General features: G+C 33.9%; 1 protein-coding gene across 3 annotated transcripts in view; it reads left to right on the forward strand.

Moving 5' to 3' along the window:
• LOC126969228 (monocarboxylate transporter 12) overlaps positions 1-21,895 on the forward strand; it is a 65,885-nt gene that overhangs the window by 32,029 nt on the left and 11,961 nt on the right. For 2 of the 3 annotated variants that reach the window (XM_050814573.1, XM_050814574.1), the window contains exon 2: positions 7,835-8,179. In XM_050814573.1, the coding sequence (XP_050670530.1) occupies positions 8,035-8,179 (145 nt within the window). In that variant the 5' untranslated portion in view covers positions 7,835-8,034. Of the gene's footprint in view, positions 1-1,008; positions 1,177-7,834; positions 8,180-21,895 lie in introns of those variants that run through there. The other variant, XM_050814572.1, reaches the window with a different exon arrangement.

The raw sequence follows: 21,895 nt of genomic DNA on the forward strand, positions 1-21,895 counted from the left end.
CTTTTCTTTTTTTATCCTCTATCCTCCTTCGAGGGTTGACCTTTAATAAGAAGAAGAAGTGGCAAGAAACTCATTGCCTTGACTTACAAAATTTACAAGCTTTATCTTTTTACAAATCATTTTAGTTACAATATATGTAAAGTGAAGCAACAAAAATACTCAAACGTCAAATACTCAACGCCTTAGACGAGTAAGTCAAAAAAATAAAATAAATGTATAATAATACGTAAAAACAATTATTGAGTACTAGTTGACCCGACCGACGTTGTTCTGTATATAATAAATAAAATGCTGTTTTTTTATGAATTTGTCAATAATATTTCATAACATCAAGAATTATTTCGTAAAATATGCTCCCTGCTGTTGTAATAAAATTGTTTCACAGCAGAACTGTCAAACCGTGCGTCAATAAATTCTCTCATAGAAAATATGTCCATACAAAACAAATATCGGACGACGGGGGACACATCAATGGAAAAACAAAATTGTTGTTTTTATTTAAATCCGAACACTTTCATATTTATTCACCTTTTAAACCTTCCCTGGACTGCCACAAATAATTCAAGACCAAAATGGCGAAATCGGTCCAGCCGTTCTCGAGTTTTAGCGAGACTAACGATCAGCAATTCATTTTTACGTAGTAGATGCATTAATCCACACACACCGTAAATAAATAAAGGTATTTTGCGACCATTTTATTATTTTAAGTATTATGTGTGTGACAATAAGTCACAAAATAAATCTGATTCTATTTGTTTAGTATAACAACGCTTTAGAAATAGGCAAACTTAAATAATCAATAAATTAGTTAACAACGAAATATTTTTGCGACAACAATACAGATTACTAATGCTAACAAAGTGATTTGGTGACGAGATAAACTCTGAATAAATAATAAGAACAGTTACCCTTATTTTAAAAGCTGAAAACCATTCATATTATGTTCATTTGTGTACTTACTGCTTATCATTTAAATTACTAATTGTTTGATGTCAGATGTGTATAACATTGTGTTGTTAGTTACAAAGAAACGGTGCGCGTTGTCGCACGTCGCGACGAGTGACGATAAAATTACTTGCAGTTTTCACGTGAAGTTGTGAATCCGTTTAGTAGAGTTCGTACACAGTGCGTGTGTAGAAGAGATAATTTTTATATACATAAAAAACAATGATGAAGGTGAATATTTTTAATATTAAAGCTAAATTGATAATAATATTTAAATAACACTGATACGCGCCAACATTTACTTTTGGCGCGAAATATTTGACACAGATAATATAATCGCTGAAATGCATTTGTAGCAAAAATTACTTTGTCTCTGTGTTGAAAGAATTAAAACAGTAAATTTCGTAAAATATTTTTTATATTACGATTGAATCACAATTTTGTAAGGTATTTATTTTATTTGTATATTTAGTTTATGTTGGTATATTTAATTAATGAGTGTATAAAGTTGATAATAAAGAGCATTGTTTGAATGTGCCACTTAAATCGCATATTTTCGTGGCTTTGTTTTGTCGTGCTTCGAGTCACTGTCCTCGTGCACTCGAGGGCCACTGTTACGACCATTTATATAGCACGTGCTCGTCACATTTTAACATCGTCATTAATCCCGATGTGAATCAGCTGATCTTAATTTAAACAGTAGCGGAGCCGGAAGGCTATTTTTGTTAATCTATTTAATATATTGATAATGTAGACGCTTTATTTATTCGAAAATAAAAGTGGGAGGCTTCTGCACAGCATGTTGTAGGTTTTTTTTATATATAAGAGGTACAAACGGGTGATGGGGAGTGGTGAGGCAACAAACCATGGACATCCGCTACAACAGATGTCAAGAGTTGCGTTGCCGGCCTTTAAGGTGGGAGTACTTAGGTATGCTCTTTTCTTGAAGATCTCTAAGTCGTATCGGTTAGCAAATGAAATTAATGGACTAACAAACATCTTATGGAGTACACATTTTGGGATTTTTCTATAATTTATTGCACTGCATTCTTGCCCGCCGAGTTTCTTGTACCCGTTCTTCTCAGGTCGTAGGCATTCATTTCCGAATTAGTAATTTTTGACTTTCATAAGTGATTTGTTTTAAATTTTATAGAAGAGAGGTCAAGCGAGCGTACGGGTCACCTGATGTTAAGTGATCACCGCTGCCCACATTCTCTTGCAACACCAGAGGAATCACAGGAGCGTTTTAAGCTTGGAATGGAATGACCTCGCTACAGCTATTAAATAAAAAAAAATATTGTACGATATAACATTGTAACGATGATTTCTTATGAAAAAATAGAAGCCCGTTGAGTTTCTTGCGCCCGTTCTTCTCAAGTCTGAATCATACTTCTTCAAATGATGATGGTTCTTGATGTTCAATAAGTGATATCAAATCCTAATTTGAATAAAAATATTTGAATTTGAATTGGAATTGTAACGGGCAGAGCGAATTTTTTATGAATGTTTTATTTGTGTCGTCGCTTTAAAAATATCTTACGGCACTGAAAAGTTTTATTGTATTGAAGAGTTATCAATAAGCTGACCTTGCTACCATCTGCATTCCACGGTCGATCTTATTAAAAGAAACCAATAGACATCTGAATTATCTTCAAGTAGAGAAGGCTTCTTTGTCGCATAACTGTAACTTGACTTTTTAAAGTAAGTTAAGTAAAGAATTATTCATAGTTTGAATAAATGAATAATAACACTTTATTGCACTAAAAAATTAACAAACTTGTACATAAAAGCAGGCAAAAAATTAACAAACTTGTACAAAAAATATGGCAGCACAATTAGACATAGTTTGCGTACTTTAAGACACATACAAAATAATCAAGTACTTATACATTTCGTTGAAGGCTGAAAGATTTAAATGCATAGATTTATTTTTTATTTTTTAAGTCACAAATCTTCTGCCCTTCGTTAACTAGCCACTGTAACAAGCGGTTTTTTTTTCTAGTGTATTTAATATGAAAACATTTACTTGCAGTGAGGATCATACCATTTAATAAGCACTCTTTTATACCATTGAGATCACTTTGAACAAAAGCAGCCTGAGATGCAGAGTTGATCACTTTATACTATACAATGTTTAAAATGATTCCTTATTTTGTCCACAAATATCAAAAAGAACAATGGTCCTAGGTGGGATCCCTGGGGAACACCAATATTTATTTTGGAATGGTTAGGGAATTATTTCGCACGAATTGTTTTACTTGTCAGTATAAAAGTACTAGCATTTATGTGGTTAAATACAATATTGCGCTATCGTACACAAAAATGACAATTTATATTAATAAAAAATTTAACACTTCCGAAATATTACAATTATTTTACATTAAAAAGTTCATCTCTCAGAAAAAACAAATTTCATCCATAATTTCAACGACTGTCTTACGAATTTTCGACCAGGTCACGTGTCCTGACGCGAGTTTAACCAAGAATAGTACTCAACGCTGTTATAGAAGTTTCACTTCAAAAAATATGTTGTGGGGGTATTATTACCAAGGTCAGTGTGAAGTAAGCCACTTATAAAATATCTTGTTATAATAACAGGGTTGTGATGTAATATATATCATATTACGACTGACATGAAGTCCGTACAAACCAATCGACCTCTTATCATATAATTAAGATAGCACTTAATTATTATATTTTGCTCACCAACGTTAAACAAACCTTGACTATTATATCATAATAATGAAAAAGTTATTATCTCTGCGAGTTTTTCTATATTGCTAAAATGTATGTTGTAATATCGACAGGCTGTTTCAAAATTGTATTATACCTACTCTAAGTTTTGTTCAATAGACCAATAATTTTTAGGGTTCCGTAGCCAAATGGCAAAAAACGGAAACCTTATAGATTCGTCATGTCTGTCTGTCTGTACGTCTGTATATCACAGCCACTTTTTTCCGCGAAACTATAAGAACTATACTGTTGAAACTTGGTATGAAGATGTATTCTGTGAACCGCATTAAGATTTTTACATAGAAATAGATAAACAGCAATCCCAACCCTTCATGGGCGACTCGCACTTTTTGTTAAATAAGCAAATTCTTCTAGTGTTTATAAGAGAGCTCAAAACACCAGAAGCCACAAGCTGCGTCAATCCGGAATCCATAAGACATTATGTATGTCGCTTAACTTAGGTAATTTATACCTCTAGATAGAGCCTCTAGTTGTTGGGCAACGCATGAAACCAGGCCAGGTTTATTAAACATAAGCATTCATGATTCAGCACATATATCCATATTCATTAAATAAATGTTTTCACCAACCGGGGGCCTCTAACATAGTAGGCAGGATCACTAAACACTGTGCTGTGTCGTCAATAATTATTTCGTGTTTCCCACTTCTTGTCTATGAATAATTTCACTGACATTATTGTCACAGCAGAACTCTCAAATTGTGCGTCAAAAATTCATGTCTTATTGAAAGTCAAATTCAAATATTTTTATTCAAAATTGGATCTGACATCACTTCTGTAGGTGGTAGTTTTTGAATTTGAAAATTCCAATTCCAAAACGAATGCCTCAGACCTGAGAAGAATGGGCGCAACTATAACTAAACGGGCGTTATTTTCTTCAAAAAAATATGTCATTAGTAAAATTTATTATACAAAAATAAAATATGTAATAAAATTAAAGAAAAAAAACATTAACGGTCCACGAATCTAAATAAAATCTATCCTATCTCTCAAGTTGGATCAAACTGGACGCAGAGTGCGTAATTTTAGGAGTTGGAAGCACTGGAAACAAACATCAGGACACTGGATTTATAATATATATATTAAAATTATTATATAAGTCCAAGTCTATTTTGATTTTTATGATCTATCCTAAAGATAGTATAGATACGGTCGATAAAATTTATTATATATGCAGACTTATTTTATTATATATTACAGTATCTCTGAAATAACTTTATACACTAGATCTACAATTCACACATAGTAGGTAAGTACAGTTTTCATGCAAATTGGTACATCAAAATCAAAATTTTATCGCGTTTTCCTTTATGAGTTACGAGATTACATAATAAATATTTCATGCCGTCACCTCAGGCCAATATAACAAATTAACAATATTAATTCTATAATATATAATAGTTTTAAAATACGGTTCACTTGTTTTAAAAAGCCAGTATTTTACCCTGAAGACCTATCCATAATTATAAAAAAATATCTTTTAGTGTTGTATTGTTTTAGTTTTTAATTACTATAATAAATTTTATTAAAATGCTCGTATGTGTGTAATTTTTTTTAATAACCCTGGTGCTCGTGGTTTGGATACATGGAAAAAAAATATGGTATTGATATCGGTCTTTCAAATTCATATTTAAATATAGTTTATTCTAAATTGGTTATGAAATTTATTGATAGTCCAATCTAAAAAGTATGCCTCAGTCCAGAGAAGAACGGACAAGAAACTCAGGGGCCTTTATTTTTTTTTTTCATAATAATATCGTTTCAATTATGGAGATCACTCAATTCCAAATCATAATAAAAAAAAGTCGTTTATGTTATAGTATTAACCTAACCGCATAAACATATTTTATTCTTTTAAATTTCATTACACATTTGTTTTGAACATTTTCTGGGATAATGATCCCAGATAATGTTGTAAAAGCATATACATAGTCACATCGCCCCACAAAAGACTTACTAACTCGGCTTAGTAGTATGCATAATAACTTTATCTTTGTTCATTGATATGTTTGCCAATTCTTTTGTTAATCGGGTGATTTATAATGGATGAAAATCTCGCTCAAATATTCCGTTACACACATAGATACGTAGATATATTGTAATCCCAACGAGCTATAATCTCTACTAGCAACAATCCTAGATACAGATAAGATTAGGCTGGTGATACAATATTGATTTGTTTCTGTTGACAACTTAATATCTGTTGCTTTTATTAAATGCTATCAGATTGAATAGAGTGTCTGCTATAAAAGTGTTTTTTGTACATTACCTACAGTAGCGGCTACCACAGCTATTCAAAAATAGTTGGATCGTAAGTAGGTGCATTAGTTAAAACTGTGTCGCAGTTATTTACGCCCACCTCGGGACAATAGGGGCAGTTATGTTCTAAGGTAGTACAAATACAATTTGAGGCTGTATAGCTTCTAAATTAATATTAGTTAAAAATTGTTTTATGAAAATACGGGACGAGGCGAGCAGGACGTTCAGCTGATGGTAATTGATAAGCCCTGCCCATTACAATGCAGTTCAGGATTCTTGAACAGCCTAAAAATTGTGAGCGACACTACAATTGCGCCCATCACCTTGAGACATAAGATGTTAAGTCTCATTTGCACAGTAATTTCACTAACTACGGCGCCCTTCAGACCGAAACATAGAAATGTTTACACATTACTGTTTCACGGCAGAAATAGGCGCCGTTGTGGTACCCATATTCTAGCCGGCATCCTGTGCAAAGGAGCCTCTCACTGGTGGTTCGTTAAATTAATTTCTATTTTAATTATGTTAGTTTAGTTATAATTTATTTATATAGTTTATACGAGTTCTTAGGTAATTGAGGTTGTACAATTAGGTTATTTTGTTTGATGGTATAAGTAGGAATATTTTTTTATGATAATAAGGGATGAGACGAGCAGAACTAATGCTAATAATATGAGCTGATGTTAATTGATACGCCCTGTCTATAACAATGCAATGCCGCTCAGGATTCTTGGAAATTCCAAAAATTCTGTGCGGCACTAAACACCACTATTATATAAATATATCTCCTACATTTACATATAAAGCATATAATGAACACTCCATAAAATGATGAGGTATTGATGCAATGCCTAATTATAACCAAGGCTTGAAATTTTCTCAAATAATGCGCGGAAATTAAATTAAATGGCTCTTGCCGCCTTTATTTCTGATGACATTATAGTAAGTTCATCACACTCATTGTATTCATTTGATCTCATTCAGTGAAATACAATTACTTTTCAATATCAATGACGAAAAACAATTTTTTTTTCACACGTAAAAATGTTCATGTTTTGTTATTTGTTTTCAATAAGCAGCTTGCTGTTTGCGAGTCAGTTCGAATTTTAAGTAAAACCTTTTTTTAAGTAACTTTTGGCTAGGAGTAAAAGATCGTACAACAGATATAAATTTACTAGAAATTTTATTTGGCCGCCAAACCACGATTCTACCTAATGGATTTTTATACAAATTTTGCCGGCCGCTGCTCGCATGGATCCAATCAGTACCGCAATTTCGATAAGGTCCTATTAAGGTTGTTAAAATAATGCTCAAATGTCCAAGCGTGTTCGGCAGAAAAATATTTTAAAAAGAATTTATTTGAAAAAAAATTACGTTTAAAAAACCGACTTCAAAAACTGAATAGTATCAAATAACTAAAAATTTTTAAAACTTTTTAGTGTCTGTTAATAATTATGATATATAATCAAGCTGAACGAAAACTCCTAAAAAAGCCGTACACAAAAAACAATTATATCATCGAGGTAGACAAAAATTTTCATAAAATGAAAACTACCGGACCAAACTATGTAAATTTATTATGGGACCAAATGGCATTTATTCTGCATCGAACTAAAAATTAAAAATCGGATCATAAATCTCAGAGTAATCGGTGTATATACATAAAATAAAATACCGATCGAATTGAAAACCTCTTCCTTTTTGAAGTCGGCTAAAAACAAAATATATACTAACGTAGCCCAAACGTTAATATGGAAAAGTTTGGTGCCAGTTCCAATACGCGACCCAACAACACAGTATTCTTTGGAATTGGTAAAATTTATATTTCCCTTAATGATTTATCATAATTATCTACTTAAAAATGTTTTTTTGTTTCAGTTTTGTTTACATTATCGAAGAAGACAATGACTTGGCAAGCACATAAAGAAAAATTTGCACTCATGAAATAAACAATGGTTCTTTAGTTGTAAATAGCCTCATCGCTTCCATCTTCCTTCCATCTAACAAGTGCCTCTTTACAATAATACAGTAATATTAAGTGAAAATAACTACGCTTGTATCAATCGAAGTGCCAAAATATGTCTCACGGAGCAGTGAAGAGTCCTAAGAATGGGAGTACACAAGTGGAGGCATCTAGCGAGGGCTCTGAGAGTCTGTCTCCGCCGCCGGATGGAGGATGGGGGTGGATGGTGGTCCTCGCCTCATTTCTCATTCATATAGTCAGTGAGTACCGTTTTATCTTTGCATTAACCTTAATTGTTTGTTTATCTTGTATTATTTCTGTATTAACTTCGTACATTTGTTTATATTACCCACTTAGAGCATAAAAGACTAGAGCATAGTTTCTCAACCTTAATTTTTCACCGCCCACTGTGAGCATGTGTTTTCTTCTAGAGTATTTTCGTGTATTTTTTTGCCTTTTTAGACTATATTTTTTAATCTACCCACGCCCCATCTGCGCCATCTCAATGCCCCTTAATTTGGTCTGGGTCTTCTACTGCCCCCCCGAAAGGCTCAAACGCCCACAAGGGGGCGTTATCGTCTACGTTGAGAACCTATGGACTAGAGGATTTTTATAATAATAATAATATTGACACACTTTTTACACAAATTATCTTGCCCCAAGTTAAGCATATATAGCCTGTGTTATGGGTTACAAGACAACGATATATTTAATACAATATACTTACTTAAACATACATAAATTCATATAAACATACATATAAAGATACATAAATACATTTAAACATCCATGACTCGGAAACAAACATCCATATTCATCATATAAATGCTTGCAGTTAATATTATGACTTAGGACAACTTGACAGACAAATTAGTTGCTAAATAATGTGGTTGACGTTACTCTCTGATTTCAAATTTATATATTTTTAATGAAAATTGGATATGAAATCACTTATTGAAAGTGAAAAACTACCACGTATTCGAAATATAATGCCACTGACCTGAGAAGAACAGGAGCAAGAAACTCAGCGGGCTTCTTTTTGTTCATAAAAATATTGTACAACAAATATTACTTTGTATAGATATTTATATTATATGTTTATTATTTAATAGCCTGAGGAAGGTCGCTCCATACCCAATCTGTAGTCAAAGAAAGCCATTTATGTTATAGTAAAATTTACCACACAAGCGTTTTTCAAAAATTCTATAGAATTTTAAATATAATATCGTACAAAAAAGTCATTGCTGGCTTTAGGAAGGTATATTACAGTTTTGCAGTGTCAATCATGGTGTAGGCGTTAAGGTACTGTAAGGCTCCAGTGGGAGGCTCTTTTGCACATGAAGCCGGCTAGATTATGGGTACAATAACGGCGCCTATTTCTGCCGTGAAGCAGTAGTGTAAACATTACTGCATTTCGGTCTGAAGGGGTCTGAATTGAAATTACTGGGCAAATGAGACTTAACATCATATGTCTCAAGGTGACGAGCACAATTGTAGTGCCGCTCAGAATTTTTGGGTTTTTCAAGAATCCTGAGCGGCACTGCATTGTAATAGGTAGGGCGTATCAATTACCATCAGCTGAACGCCCTGCTCGTCTCGTACCTTATTTTCATACAAAAAAAAACAGTATATATCGTAACCACCCGCCCGCGCCGGCGAGACGACGACAATTTATGAACAATTTTGCCTCGCTCCAGAAACGTGCAACAGATATACTACAGAATATACGGCTACATTATTTCTGGACCTCGCTGGAACGTAGTAGTACTAATACTTCTGTAGTTTCTAATTGTTCTGTATCGCTGTAATAGTCCTGTTAGAAACATAAATACTTACTTTTATACTCAACCCAGATTCTTTTTATACGCTTTATATTAGCTTCACCTGTATGTTTGTAACCGACTTCTTTGGGCGCGAATTTAACCCACTTTAAACGGCTAGATTTCGTTCAAACTTTGTAGATTTAGCGAGGACTGATATATAATTTTCATCTATACTCGATAAGGCAGGAATTGATGTTAAAGTACTTAATAGTTTTAAAAATACGCTTTTATAGAAAATTTGACTAAAAAATTAAAAATAAAAAAAGTTAAAAAAGTTAAAAAATACTAAAAGCATGCTTTATATAAAATTCAACTAAAAAATAGAAAATAAATTTAAATTGAAAATACTGTTAAAAATGTATTTTATTGTAAAAAAAAAGCGTGGGGTGTAGAAGAATTATTAATTTAATAATATCTTAAAAACACCCCCCGCTTCTTTACAATAAAATATATTCTTTTACACTAATTTCAATTTAAATTCATTTTCTATTTTTAGTTGAATTTTATATAAAGCGTGCTTTTAAGTTTTTTTTAACTATTATTTATTTTATTGGTTTTTCATAATTATAATAATAATCATCACAACAATACCTTTCCATCAATCAATAATAAAAATAAAATAAATCGTTGTTTATTTATTAATAATAATATCCTAGTGATACTTGTTTATAATATGCCTGGAGTTTTCATGCAAGATCGAATCAGAAATGAGGACATCCGTAGGAGAATCAAAATCATCGACATAGACTTAACGATTGTGAAACTAAAGTGGCGGTGGATAGGGCAAATAGTTCGACAGCCGTTGGAGTAGTAAAGTCCTCGAATGTTTACCACGTACCAGAAGACATAGTGTTGGTAGGCCCCCACAAGATGGACCGACGATCTGGTCAAGAATTCCGGAATACGTTGGATAAGGGTAGCGCAGGACCAATCGTCGTGTACATCTTTGGGGGAGGCCTTTGTCCAGCAGTGGACGTATTCCGGCTGATGATGATGACACTTGTCTTGCACACCGTAACAAAGCGACGATAGGACGTCATCGACGTCAGCTCCAGAGGTAATAACCGAGTACATCCCGTGAGATTAAAGTTGTTGATCACTGACTGTTCACACTGCCGATAATGACTCGCTGTACTAGTTTGGCGTGCAGCGACGATCAAAATTCAACTATAATATTCGCTGAACGACTCCCAGCGGTCATATTCTAGCACAGTTCTCTAATTTCTAACTTTAATCGCATCTTACACAAAGTCGGCGGTGGGCCAAGTGGGTGTTTAATAACCCAAATGACATAGACGTTAAAACAGACCTATCGTGATTTAATTCAAATAAACTTTATTCAATTATGCTTAAAAGGCATAAAAAGGCATTTATTTTCTCAAAATTGATTCCTTTAGAATTCTTTTTGATGTCATTTCTAATAACTACTAGATACTACTACTGCTTCGGAAACAAATGGCGCTCTGAGAGAGAAGAAGCGGCCCAAGAAACTCTCCCAGCATTCTTTTTTTGCGCTCTTTTCAATAAAAATATACAATATTATACAGTCATTTCTATCGCTATAAAATAATCACAATCTAGTCCCAGGCTGTCCGATCATTTCGATATTCAGCAGTCGAGTAATAGGATTTACGATAGAGCCATTTTTTTATAAAACATTTAAATTTATTTTTAGATAATGCCTGAACAGTGGCTGGGACTTTATTATAGAAGTGTATACATTGACCCTTAAAGCTATTATGTATCTTATGAAGCCTACTAGAATTAGTTACAAGCAATCCCTTATTTCTAGTGGCTTAAATGAAGCTTTTGAATGATAACTATAAATATTTCTTTATTACTTAATCTACCATATGAGGGGAAAAAGTAGAGCTTGTGGGAAGAACGTACAAGAAAGTCAACGACTACTCTTCTCAATCAAATAGAGTATTTTACAATGACTGTAATATACATAACAAATTAGTTTGTAAGGTACTGCATTCAATATATGAATCGTGTATAAATACTGTCAAATATTTCATAACAAGTAATAATAAAAATAATAAGAAAAAACTGTATAAATATAAATTAAGAGTTAAGTCAAACAATATTTCAATCAGTTGGCGAATAAAGGCAATTGTTTGTATTAAACATTAACGTACCTGGGCAGTTGGTTTACTCCCACGTAAAGCAGGTTGACTTAAAACAATGGAAGACATGAAGCTTTATGCGAAGACAAAGAAAGTAACCTTAAGCCGAGAAATCGCCAACAAATTCGTCGGAGCAATTTCTGAGATACATAAAACGTGTTTTATGTATATAGATATGAGCAACAAATAATGATAAATACCAACTGATGAAGCTGAAGACCGGTGGCGGTAGGCCAAAGAACCCTAACCCGACAGTATACCGAAGATATCCAGACGTTAGTATTAACAAGATTAGTATGGCCCTAAAACAGTTTAAAAACAACAAGGTGCCGGGTGATGATGGAATTACAGCTGAGCTTCTGAGAGCTGGTGGTACTCCTGTACTTAAGATCCTCCAGAAACTAATTAATTCCGTCATCCTCGATGGCAAGACGCCGCAAGCATGACACAGAAGTACAGTGGTGCTGTTCTCCAAAAAGAGTGATATAATGCTTTTGAAGAACTATAGGCCCATATCACTTCGGAGCCATGTAAATAAGCTGTTTTTCTAGGGTTATCGCGAATCGTCTCGTGCGCAGATTCGATGATTTCCAGTGTCCCGAATAAACCGGATTCCGAAAACCATATTTATATATAGGAATTGCTCTTTTTATAGTAGTACGTAACAGATTTACTTCAAATGACTAAAAATGGTTGAGAGCAAAAAAAACACAAAATATATTGTTGGTTTTTAGATAGTTGTTAAATCTCATCTTTTTATTTACCTGTCTCTATATTACTGTAGGACACAGAAACACCAGCTGTGTTATTAATAAACACGAAATAAAGTAATTCCAATCAATTATTTCTTTACCTTACCTTTGTCACTACAGAATTACATGACAGGTATAAATAATTTTAAACTTGGAGTGACTTTACACTGCGTTTACTTATAAGACAGCAGGGGTTCAAGGCTCTTTTTATTCCATATTTTAAGCGTTCCGTACGCTAAACAGCAACTCAGTTTGAAAACCATCAGAGTACCATTCATAGATATTTTTCACCATGAAAAAGCACTGTAAGTTAAAAAACCCACCCGGATTGTTTAACTCATATTTTCTAGTTTTGATAAACAATATTTATAGAATATGCACTTTATAGAACTAAATTTTTGAAGTTTTAGTAAAAATTTTCCTTTTATGTCCTATATATTTTGCTCTTAATAGTGATTTTCTTTATTATAACACTAGAAATAAGGGATTGCTTGTAACTAATTCTAGTAGGCTTCATAAGATACATAATAGCTTTAAGGGTAAATGTATACACTTCTACAATAAAGTCCCAGCCACTGTTCAGGCATTATCTATAAATAAATTTAAATGTTTTATAAAAAAATGGCTCTGTCGTAAATCCTATTACTCCACTGCTGAATATCTAAATGATCGGACAGCTCGGGACTAGATTGTGATTATTTTATAGCGACTGTACAATATTGTATATTTTTATTGAAAAGAGCGCATAAAAAAGAATGCTGGGTGAGTTTCTTGCGCCACTTCTTCTCTCTCAGAGCGCCATTTGTTTCCGAAGCGGTAGTAGTATCTAGTAGTATAAGAAATGACATCAAAAAGAATTCTAAAGGAATCAATTTTGAGAAAATAAATGCCTTTTTATGCCTTTATAGAGTCCTCTTAATACAAATTAAGATAAGTAGTCCTTGTATAGAAGTCCACAATTAAAACACATATTATATTATGTTCCATTGATTTGGTAAGCCATATATCGCTTGCAGTACCACAAAGTCAATATAAATATAAAGTATTAATGTACTTTAATAACCTATGAGTAAACACTGATATTGAGTTCATTGAAAGCAAGTGCATATAATCTCGTGTAACTGACGTCAACCATTGCATTATTCATGAGTTATAGTACATTCAATACGTCTTGATACTTATTCGGAATGCTACTGCAGTTGTTTCTTTAGTTACAATTATCCATTTCAGTATAATTACTACTATAATTATTTTCATATATGGTATTGTATAACCTACTTATTTTATTATCGAATTATTTATATACTGCATTCCATAATAAATATTATTGTTAACACTAAGCCACTCAACAATTTTTTTATTTTAAATTAAATAATAAGTTCATAGCAAAATTCATTTTCGTATAATACAAGAATAATGCTTCAATTTGAGAAGAACGAGCAAGAACCTCTAAGGTTACTCTTTTCAAAAGAGAATAGTATTTATTAAAAATTCTTATTTTCAAATTAATTTACAAATAATTTCAATTACAATATATGCAAAGTGATGCAACAAAATACTCGAAGGTCAATTACTAACTGTCTTATTAAAAACATCTTTAAATTTTAAACAATAAATGAAATAAAAAAGTATGAAGCAGATTTCCCGGTGAGAGGATTAGCGCCGCTAGTGAAGTAGCGCCCTTTCACGAGCATGAAGCATGGACCAGCCATCGCCTCCCCCGACCATATTTTAGAGAAGGGAACGACCCGCCCCACGTTGCCGTCGTAATTTTACAGTCATCGTTACTGTTAACGTTATATTCGACTTATACCTTAACTATAACTGCTAATATGGTGCAACCCAGTATAAATCTTCTATTTTTTGCCCACAATCACCAGTAATGAAACTCTAACAATATTAGATGTTGAATAACATTGTTTACAGTGGCTTGCAACAACATTGGCACATTAAAACAAATATTTATGCCACAATTGCTGGCGCATGGCCGCCAGTTTACTTCACAGCATAAAATAAATAATCTTTTATACACTAGAGTTAATCTACAGCGTAAATGATTAAAAAAGCTCTTTTTATGAACTGACCAGATGTTCCATCTAGTGATAATCGGTTTTTTTCTACGATAAAATCGCGTTTACTTACTTTAGCCTACTTAACCCCAAGGAGCGTTACATTGCCGAGCGTGAAAAAAAGTATTCAGTCCAAATACCGTGCTTATATGAATTATGTCGTAGCTTGTAACACATCACTAGACGACCTGAGGTGCCCTATCAGATCGCACCGCACCATTAACCCTGACATTTGAAATTACAATAGATTTTGGGTGAGGTGGCCCTTCCTTTTCGGATACAACATTTTATTATTACACTAGCTGTCAGGACAGACTTCTTTCTGTCAAAAGTAAGTAAAAGTTATAGTAAAAATTAATTTTGTGTATTAAGCCTAGAAGTGAGGGTTATCACTTTAAAAACATAACAAATATGTAGTCTAGATTTTCTTACAATGTCGTGTGTTGTCGTAACAGAGTTGCCACTCATGCTCTCTTCCTACTAATATCTTCCCTTTCTTGGCGTGCGTCCGTTCAGAATGTGATGACGCTATGCCAACCTAATGGCTGACAGGCTTGCCCTGCATGTTTCAGTATGACAAATCTCTCTGTTATTCCTACTAAAACATTTTATTTAGATAAAACCTTTAGTTGCGAATGTAACGAGCAACTACTAGTACAATACCAAAAGAAGTTGAAGAGCATTGCAGACCTTGATGAAGTCGATGACTTTAATGATGACCCATGACATATCGAACTCGAAACCGTTTCTTGAATTTTTTGCATTTCTATATTTATATCACTGAGAAGAACTAAATATAAATAAATTACATTTGTAACACTATAATGTTGTCTCATAATATCAATCCACATTTGTCTTCTTGGCACCATTCAAACTATTTGCGTTGACATTCTTTCATCGATCAGAGATCGATTACAATTAATATTCATCAATGCACAACTTGTCTTGAGCGCTGACAATGTAACCACAAGTAAATTAAGCGATTCTTCATATAACGAACCATACATCAGAAAAACTGGCATGACAATCGTAAATAATCACATCACTTTGTGCTTTACGTGAAGTAACCATAGGGTTTAGTTGACCTTAGAACACATGATATTCATCATCATCAGCCAGAAGACGTCTACTTCCCAAAGGCCTCCCCTAAAAGATATCCACGACGATCGGTCCTGCGCTGCCCTCATCCAATGTATTTACGGCGATCTTGACCAGATCGTCGCTCCATCTTGTAGGGGGACCACCATTACTAACTCTTACGGTACGTGGTCGCCATTCGAGGACGAAATGCCTCTTATTGCAGAACACATGACATTATTACTGGTTTATTTTTGGGCCCTTCAACTGCCACTTCGACCAGCGATTGATTTTTTACTAAGGGGTATATTTCTTATTCCCCTTCCTTCTAGAAAGTTCCGGCCTTAACGAGTTTTATCTCTTCTAGCTACAGGATGAGGTGGAACAACGCCACTTGTAGATTCTTCTAAACCCTTGTAGATGTATTGAGAGTAGTTAATCAATTTTGTCTTCTATTATTTGGAAGAGTCACAGAAATGAACAGATCAACTTGCTTCTTTCTGCTTTTTGCACGGAGTAGAGCAAGACTAAGTAGGAAGGAGGAAGGTAGGAAAGGAGCTAGTAGTACTTCTTGGTTACTTCTCAGACTACATTTACATACAATCTATCATGACATATACGGCCAACCTTAATATTTGCTTCATTTTAAATCAATCCTTAATTGACTAATACTGATAATCGAACAATTTGAGTTTAATAATTATAATAATAATTTCAAAAGACTTATTCAGTTCGTCAGTGATCGTGATGAATGGAATGTTAGCACTTGGTGAACGGGTGCTCAGAATTTACTTAAACTTTGATAATAGCAATCTAATCTGTAATGAAATACTTTATCAATATGATCCACTATTCACATGTTTGTAAATAAATCCTGTTGTTCGTTGACATTTGACACCATTTTATTTGTTTGTTCTCCAACGTCATAACGCTACAGCGTTATTGCGTCATGTCATATTTTCAAACGCAGCAGATGGGTATTTTCTTTGATAAACGCGAGTGTTTATTAGTATTACAATTACTGTGTAATTGTAACTGTGTTTTTACATGAGATTCTGCGTAAAAGTAACATATTTATTTATAACCCTAACCCGACGTTTCAATAGCTTTCCAGATCTCGTATTCAGGGGGACTGCGGTTGAAATGAGTCAAGATAGTATTTGTCATAGCTGTTGTCATTATAAAATTTTGCGGCATTTATTGCCTCGGAGGTGGTATTTGCTTTAGACAGATGGTTTTTGGCAAAATTTACTGACAGGGTCCTCTTATTTTTTGTTATGTATTTTGGGTTTTAATTCAGACATTATTGGATGCTATGGATTGAAATTTGCGTGTTTTTTAATTTCAATGGCTTCACGTACCAGTGTTGGGAGAAATCTATTCTCTTTTACCAAAACTTTTGGTTGGTCGAAGTGGATGTAGTGGTTTGCACGGTCTGTTATGTGTTCACATACAGCTGACTTACACCCATATTCTAAGTCGTAAACTCATGATTTCCTCGACTCGACTCAAACTCACTGAGTGGTTTTCATATTCACAGTTGTAATTTTTGTCCTTACCTCAAACACCTTCCTCACTCGAGGTGAGTTTGAGTCGAGGAACTAACTTTTTTATAATGTCTTTCGAAAGTTTTATTGAATATATGTACGATAGTCCTTACGACTACTTATCGCGACGATATTTACGAGATTCAGAGTGACGTCTGTGTGGGATATCCGCAATGAGTTTTTTAATTCGGCTTGAGATATTGCGTTTGGTTTGCCCAATGTAAGACAGGCCACAGTCACAGTCCAGTTTATAGACACCCGCATCTTGCAGTGGAATATTATTCTTTACGGGTCTCGAGAATTGCTGGATCTTTTTGCTAGGCTTGAGAATGGCATTAATTGAAGCTCTTTTAGGATCCTGCTAATTCTGTCTGTAATTCCCTTTACATATGGCAGTTAGGCTGGTTGACTGGGCACTGTTGGCGCCTTAACTCTGTTCCGGTGCTGACGAGGAGGCTGCAGTTAGTTCTCATGTATAATATGTAGATACGCGAGAAATATTCAAAATTTCTTCAATTGGTGACTGGAATATACTAGAACATTAAGAAACCTGTGGACTAACAAAGATTACAATAAATCCTTTTTAGATCGAAGTGTTTATTCATTTCAATACTGGTATATAGTACTAACTAATCGCAGAACAAATATTTATATAATTAATGATTCATGATATTTGCTCGCTATCAGTACTGTATTGACCCCGGGCCTGGTACGCCCATCGAAGCACTTATCGTATTCCAACAAGTCAGTGCAACCACAATACTAATCTATTCTTTATGTTACGTCACCGTGACACAATAGATATATAATTCTTATATAATTAAGTTTTTATGAAGAAACACTGTCATAATTGAAATTAATTCGAACTGTCGTACTAAGATTTAGTATATACTAGCGTAAATGCGATCTGACAGCCCGATAGACGATAATGCGACACAAATTTTGATTTGTCAATGTGTGCGTCAACGTGTGATCTATTTGAACAATATTGAAATTACTAAGGAGTTTCCAAGCGTGGCTGACTGCTTACGACTTATCAATCAAAATCGGTTACAATCTTGCTGTTTAACTTTTCTTTCTTGCTCTTTCTGCGTTAGAAATATTCTTATACACATTTAACTTGTGCCAAAATTAATGGACGATGCGGGACTCGAATTTTTAAAGAGATTTTCTTTTTCTGTTTCGCTTTGTTCATCTATACGATAATATAAGTCTGTGCCACGTATACATAATATGAGTAAGTTTTCCAGTTATTTATAATTTTACTTCAACCCCGAAAATAGACCACATAGAATATTTTTTATAGTCAGAAAACATGAATTAAAAAATTAAACGAATTATAGCAGCATCAAAACATTTAAAAGAATAAATCCACATCGAAAGTAAATATTAAGTCAATTTTGCATTTTAATAAATCCTGACTAAAAAGTTTAGGTAATATACTTAGGTACCTATAAATGTTTGCCTCTTAATATATTAAACAAGATAACACAGTGAAAGTTTATTACTTCGTCTATTATAATATCAAAAGTTTTTGTAGACTAGCCTCCTAAACATTGCTCTTTCCATGCTTTCATGCAATCTTGGAAATTTCTCGAAAATTCTTGACGGACTTACGAAGAAGTTTCCGTTCCAATTGTTTTACTAAATAATAAAATTGCATAATGAGAATGGGCACCACACAGCTCGAAGAACAATAATTAATGGATAAATAAAACAGTTTTTAAAGGATTATAACACGTTTAATTGTATCTGTGTTCTACATTAGATTTTGCATAAAAGTTACATTTTTATTATTATTTTAGCTAACCCGACGTTTCGAGACTTTTCCAAATTAATTTTTCAGGGGATTAATCACTGATATGAAGTGTTTTATTTAAATGTGTAACACTCGCTCGGCGGCTCAGCGGCTCGAATCATCGACGATCAAGTCATCTCCGATCGGCTTGATTCTCCAGCATTGCGTAGAGATGTGGGTTCTCTCTGCATCTTCCACCGCATTTATCACGGGGAGTACTCAGAGGAGCTGTTCGGGTTGATTCCAGCGGCCGAATTCCACCACCGGACATTACGTGCAATACTTTGGATGGTACTCCATCCGCATCACGTAGACGTCTGGCATTCCACAACCGCGCGTTTTGTTCGAAATTTCTTGCCTCGCACAGCCACTTTGTGGAATCAACTACCGGCAGCGGTCTTTCCGAACAGATACGACTTAGGGACCTTCAAGAAAAAAGCATACTCCCACCTTAAAGGCCGGCAACGCATTCAGATGTCCATGGGCGGTTGCCTCACCTCTCCCCATCCCGTGAGCCTCTTGTCCGTTTGCCCCCTCTCATATAAAAAAAACCTCACATTAATCATACTATAATGGTTAAAAAAAAATATTGTATACGAAAATACATTCCTACATCGGAAGTAGATTATAGTAACACTACGGGTTTAAAAACAGCCGCTTCATTGACCGACATAATTTGAATTCAATTGGGTTATTTATTACTACTAGCTGATACCCGCGACTTCATTTGCGTACACACGTGACCGTGCACGTAGTTCTTATAAAAATCGTTGTTTCATAAGACTTCAATAACTTAATATTAAATGAAGATATTGCAATTTTTAGATAAGATTCTAGTGTCAACTTAGAAACGAACTTATGATACAAACAAATGAAAACCTCTATCAATATATTTACATAGAAGATAATATCTCCCAGGCAATTTTACAACATTTAATACTAAGTCAAAACTCTAGATATTGTTTATATTTATTGCAACAGCATTTAGTTAACAACCTGGTGAATTTGTAGGCAATTTACCTTATAATTAAGTCTATAAGATGGCCTTTAGTGGCCTTACGTAACTAACCTTTCTTAAACTACCATTTCGCGTTCATCGCGACCCTAATTTAACTTGTTGGGATGATAAAATACCGCACAATATATATTTAATACAAAGTTAATGCAGCGAACGTTTCTTGATGTGATAACAAAGATAATGTAAACTGACATTTCATTTATGGAATAATAACTTTATCAGAACAGTGTTGATGTCGTTTCTCTGTTTGCTATAAGGCCATGTTCACATACAACGAACAACGGCGAACGAAACGTTTTTTTTGTCTCTTTCAAACGTTGAGACTATTTTTTACTAAATTTGTTTCATGTGGAGCCGCTAATGATATAAAATTCACACGGCTTAACACTATCTAGAACTTCGTAAAAAGAAAAAATATACTCGGCATGTTTTTATATAAAGGCATGTAGATTTTATGCATAGATTATCAAGACATATTTTAAAACAATAACTTTATCAAAACAGTGTTGATGTCGTTACACTGTTTGCTATAAGGATGTGTTCACACACAATCAATAACGGCGAACAAAAGGTTTTTTACTCACTGAGACTATTTTTTATGGAATCTGTTACATGTAAACCCGGCCTAATGATATACAATTTACACTGCATGGCACTATCTAGAAGTTCGTAATCAGAAAAAAAAATACGAAGCATGATTTAATATAAAGGCATGTAGATTTTGTGCGTAGGTTATCAAGACACATTGTGTACATTTTTGAAAACAATAACTTTATCAATGATTTGACTGTTGTCTTGATGTCGTTACTCTGTTTGCTGTAAGGCCGTCTTCACACTCACACACAACGAACAATGGCTAACGAATTTGTTACATGTGGACCCGGCCTAATGATACACAGTTTACATAATATCTTGACACGTTCTAGAACTTTGTATTGAATGTCATTAAGCTGTCTCGCTCGGGTATGTAATGCTTATTCGAGTCGGCTTGAGGCGACATAGGGAATCAATAAGTGAATCAAAATTTACTGAAATCAAATATTTTTAATCAAAATAGGATATGAAATCACTTATTATATGAAATGTATGCCACACAATACTCTCTTACCGAAGAAGATTCTTAATGAAGTTATTTATACACCAATATAATCTATAAACAAAGAATTTAATCTATAAAAAGCACAAGAATGGCGTTGAATATTTTATTCCTCAGCAACAATAGGTACACGCCCCCATGGGAGGGGTTGATTGAGGCTTTCGAGGAGGTCGGGATCAAAAGCTATTTAAGTTCATACATTTACCATAGAGAGCGTATTTAGACTTTGCTCAAACTTAGCTGAGTGTATGCTTAGCATTATCTATGATTTCGTTTTTATAGTCATTTTACAGCTGAAATTATACAGATCTTAAGCTAAGACAGCCCAATGCAACAGTCAAGTTCGCGTTTTATGACACTCAGCTAAGTATTACGTAAGTAAAGTCTGAGCAAAGTCTAAGTACGCTCCATAGATCGCAGCTTCAGTTTAAACTACCATTACCAGGCATGCATACTCGGGCAGGAGATATGTGAGGGACTTATATATAAAATGCTCGTGTCACAATGTTAGTTATCTTACTCCTCCGAAACGGCTTTACTGATTTTTACCAAATTTTATATGCATATTCAGTAGGTCTGAGAATCGCCTACTGTCTATTTTTCATCCCCCTAAATGTTAAGGGTGGTCAACCCCTAAATTTTATTTTTATTTTTTTGGACGTTATTT

This window comes from Leptidea sinapis, chromosome 17 (assembly GCF_905404315.1).
Source record: "Leptidea sinapis chromosome 17, ilLepSina1.1, whole genome shotgun sequence".
NCBI lineage: Eukaryota > Metazoa > Arthropoda > Insecta > Lepidoptera > Pieridae > Leptidea > Leptidea sinapis.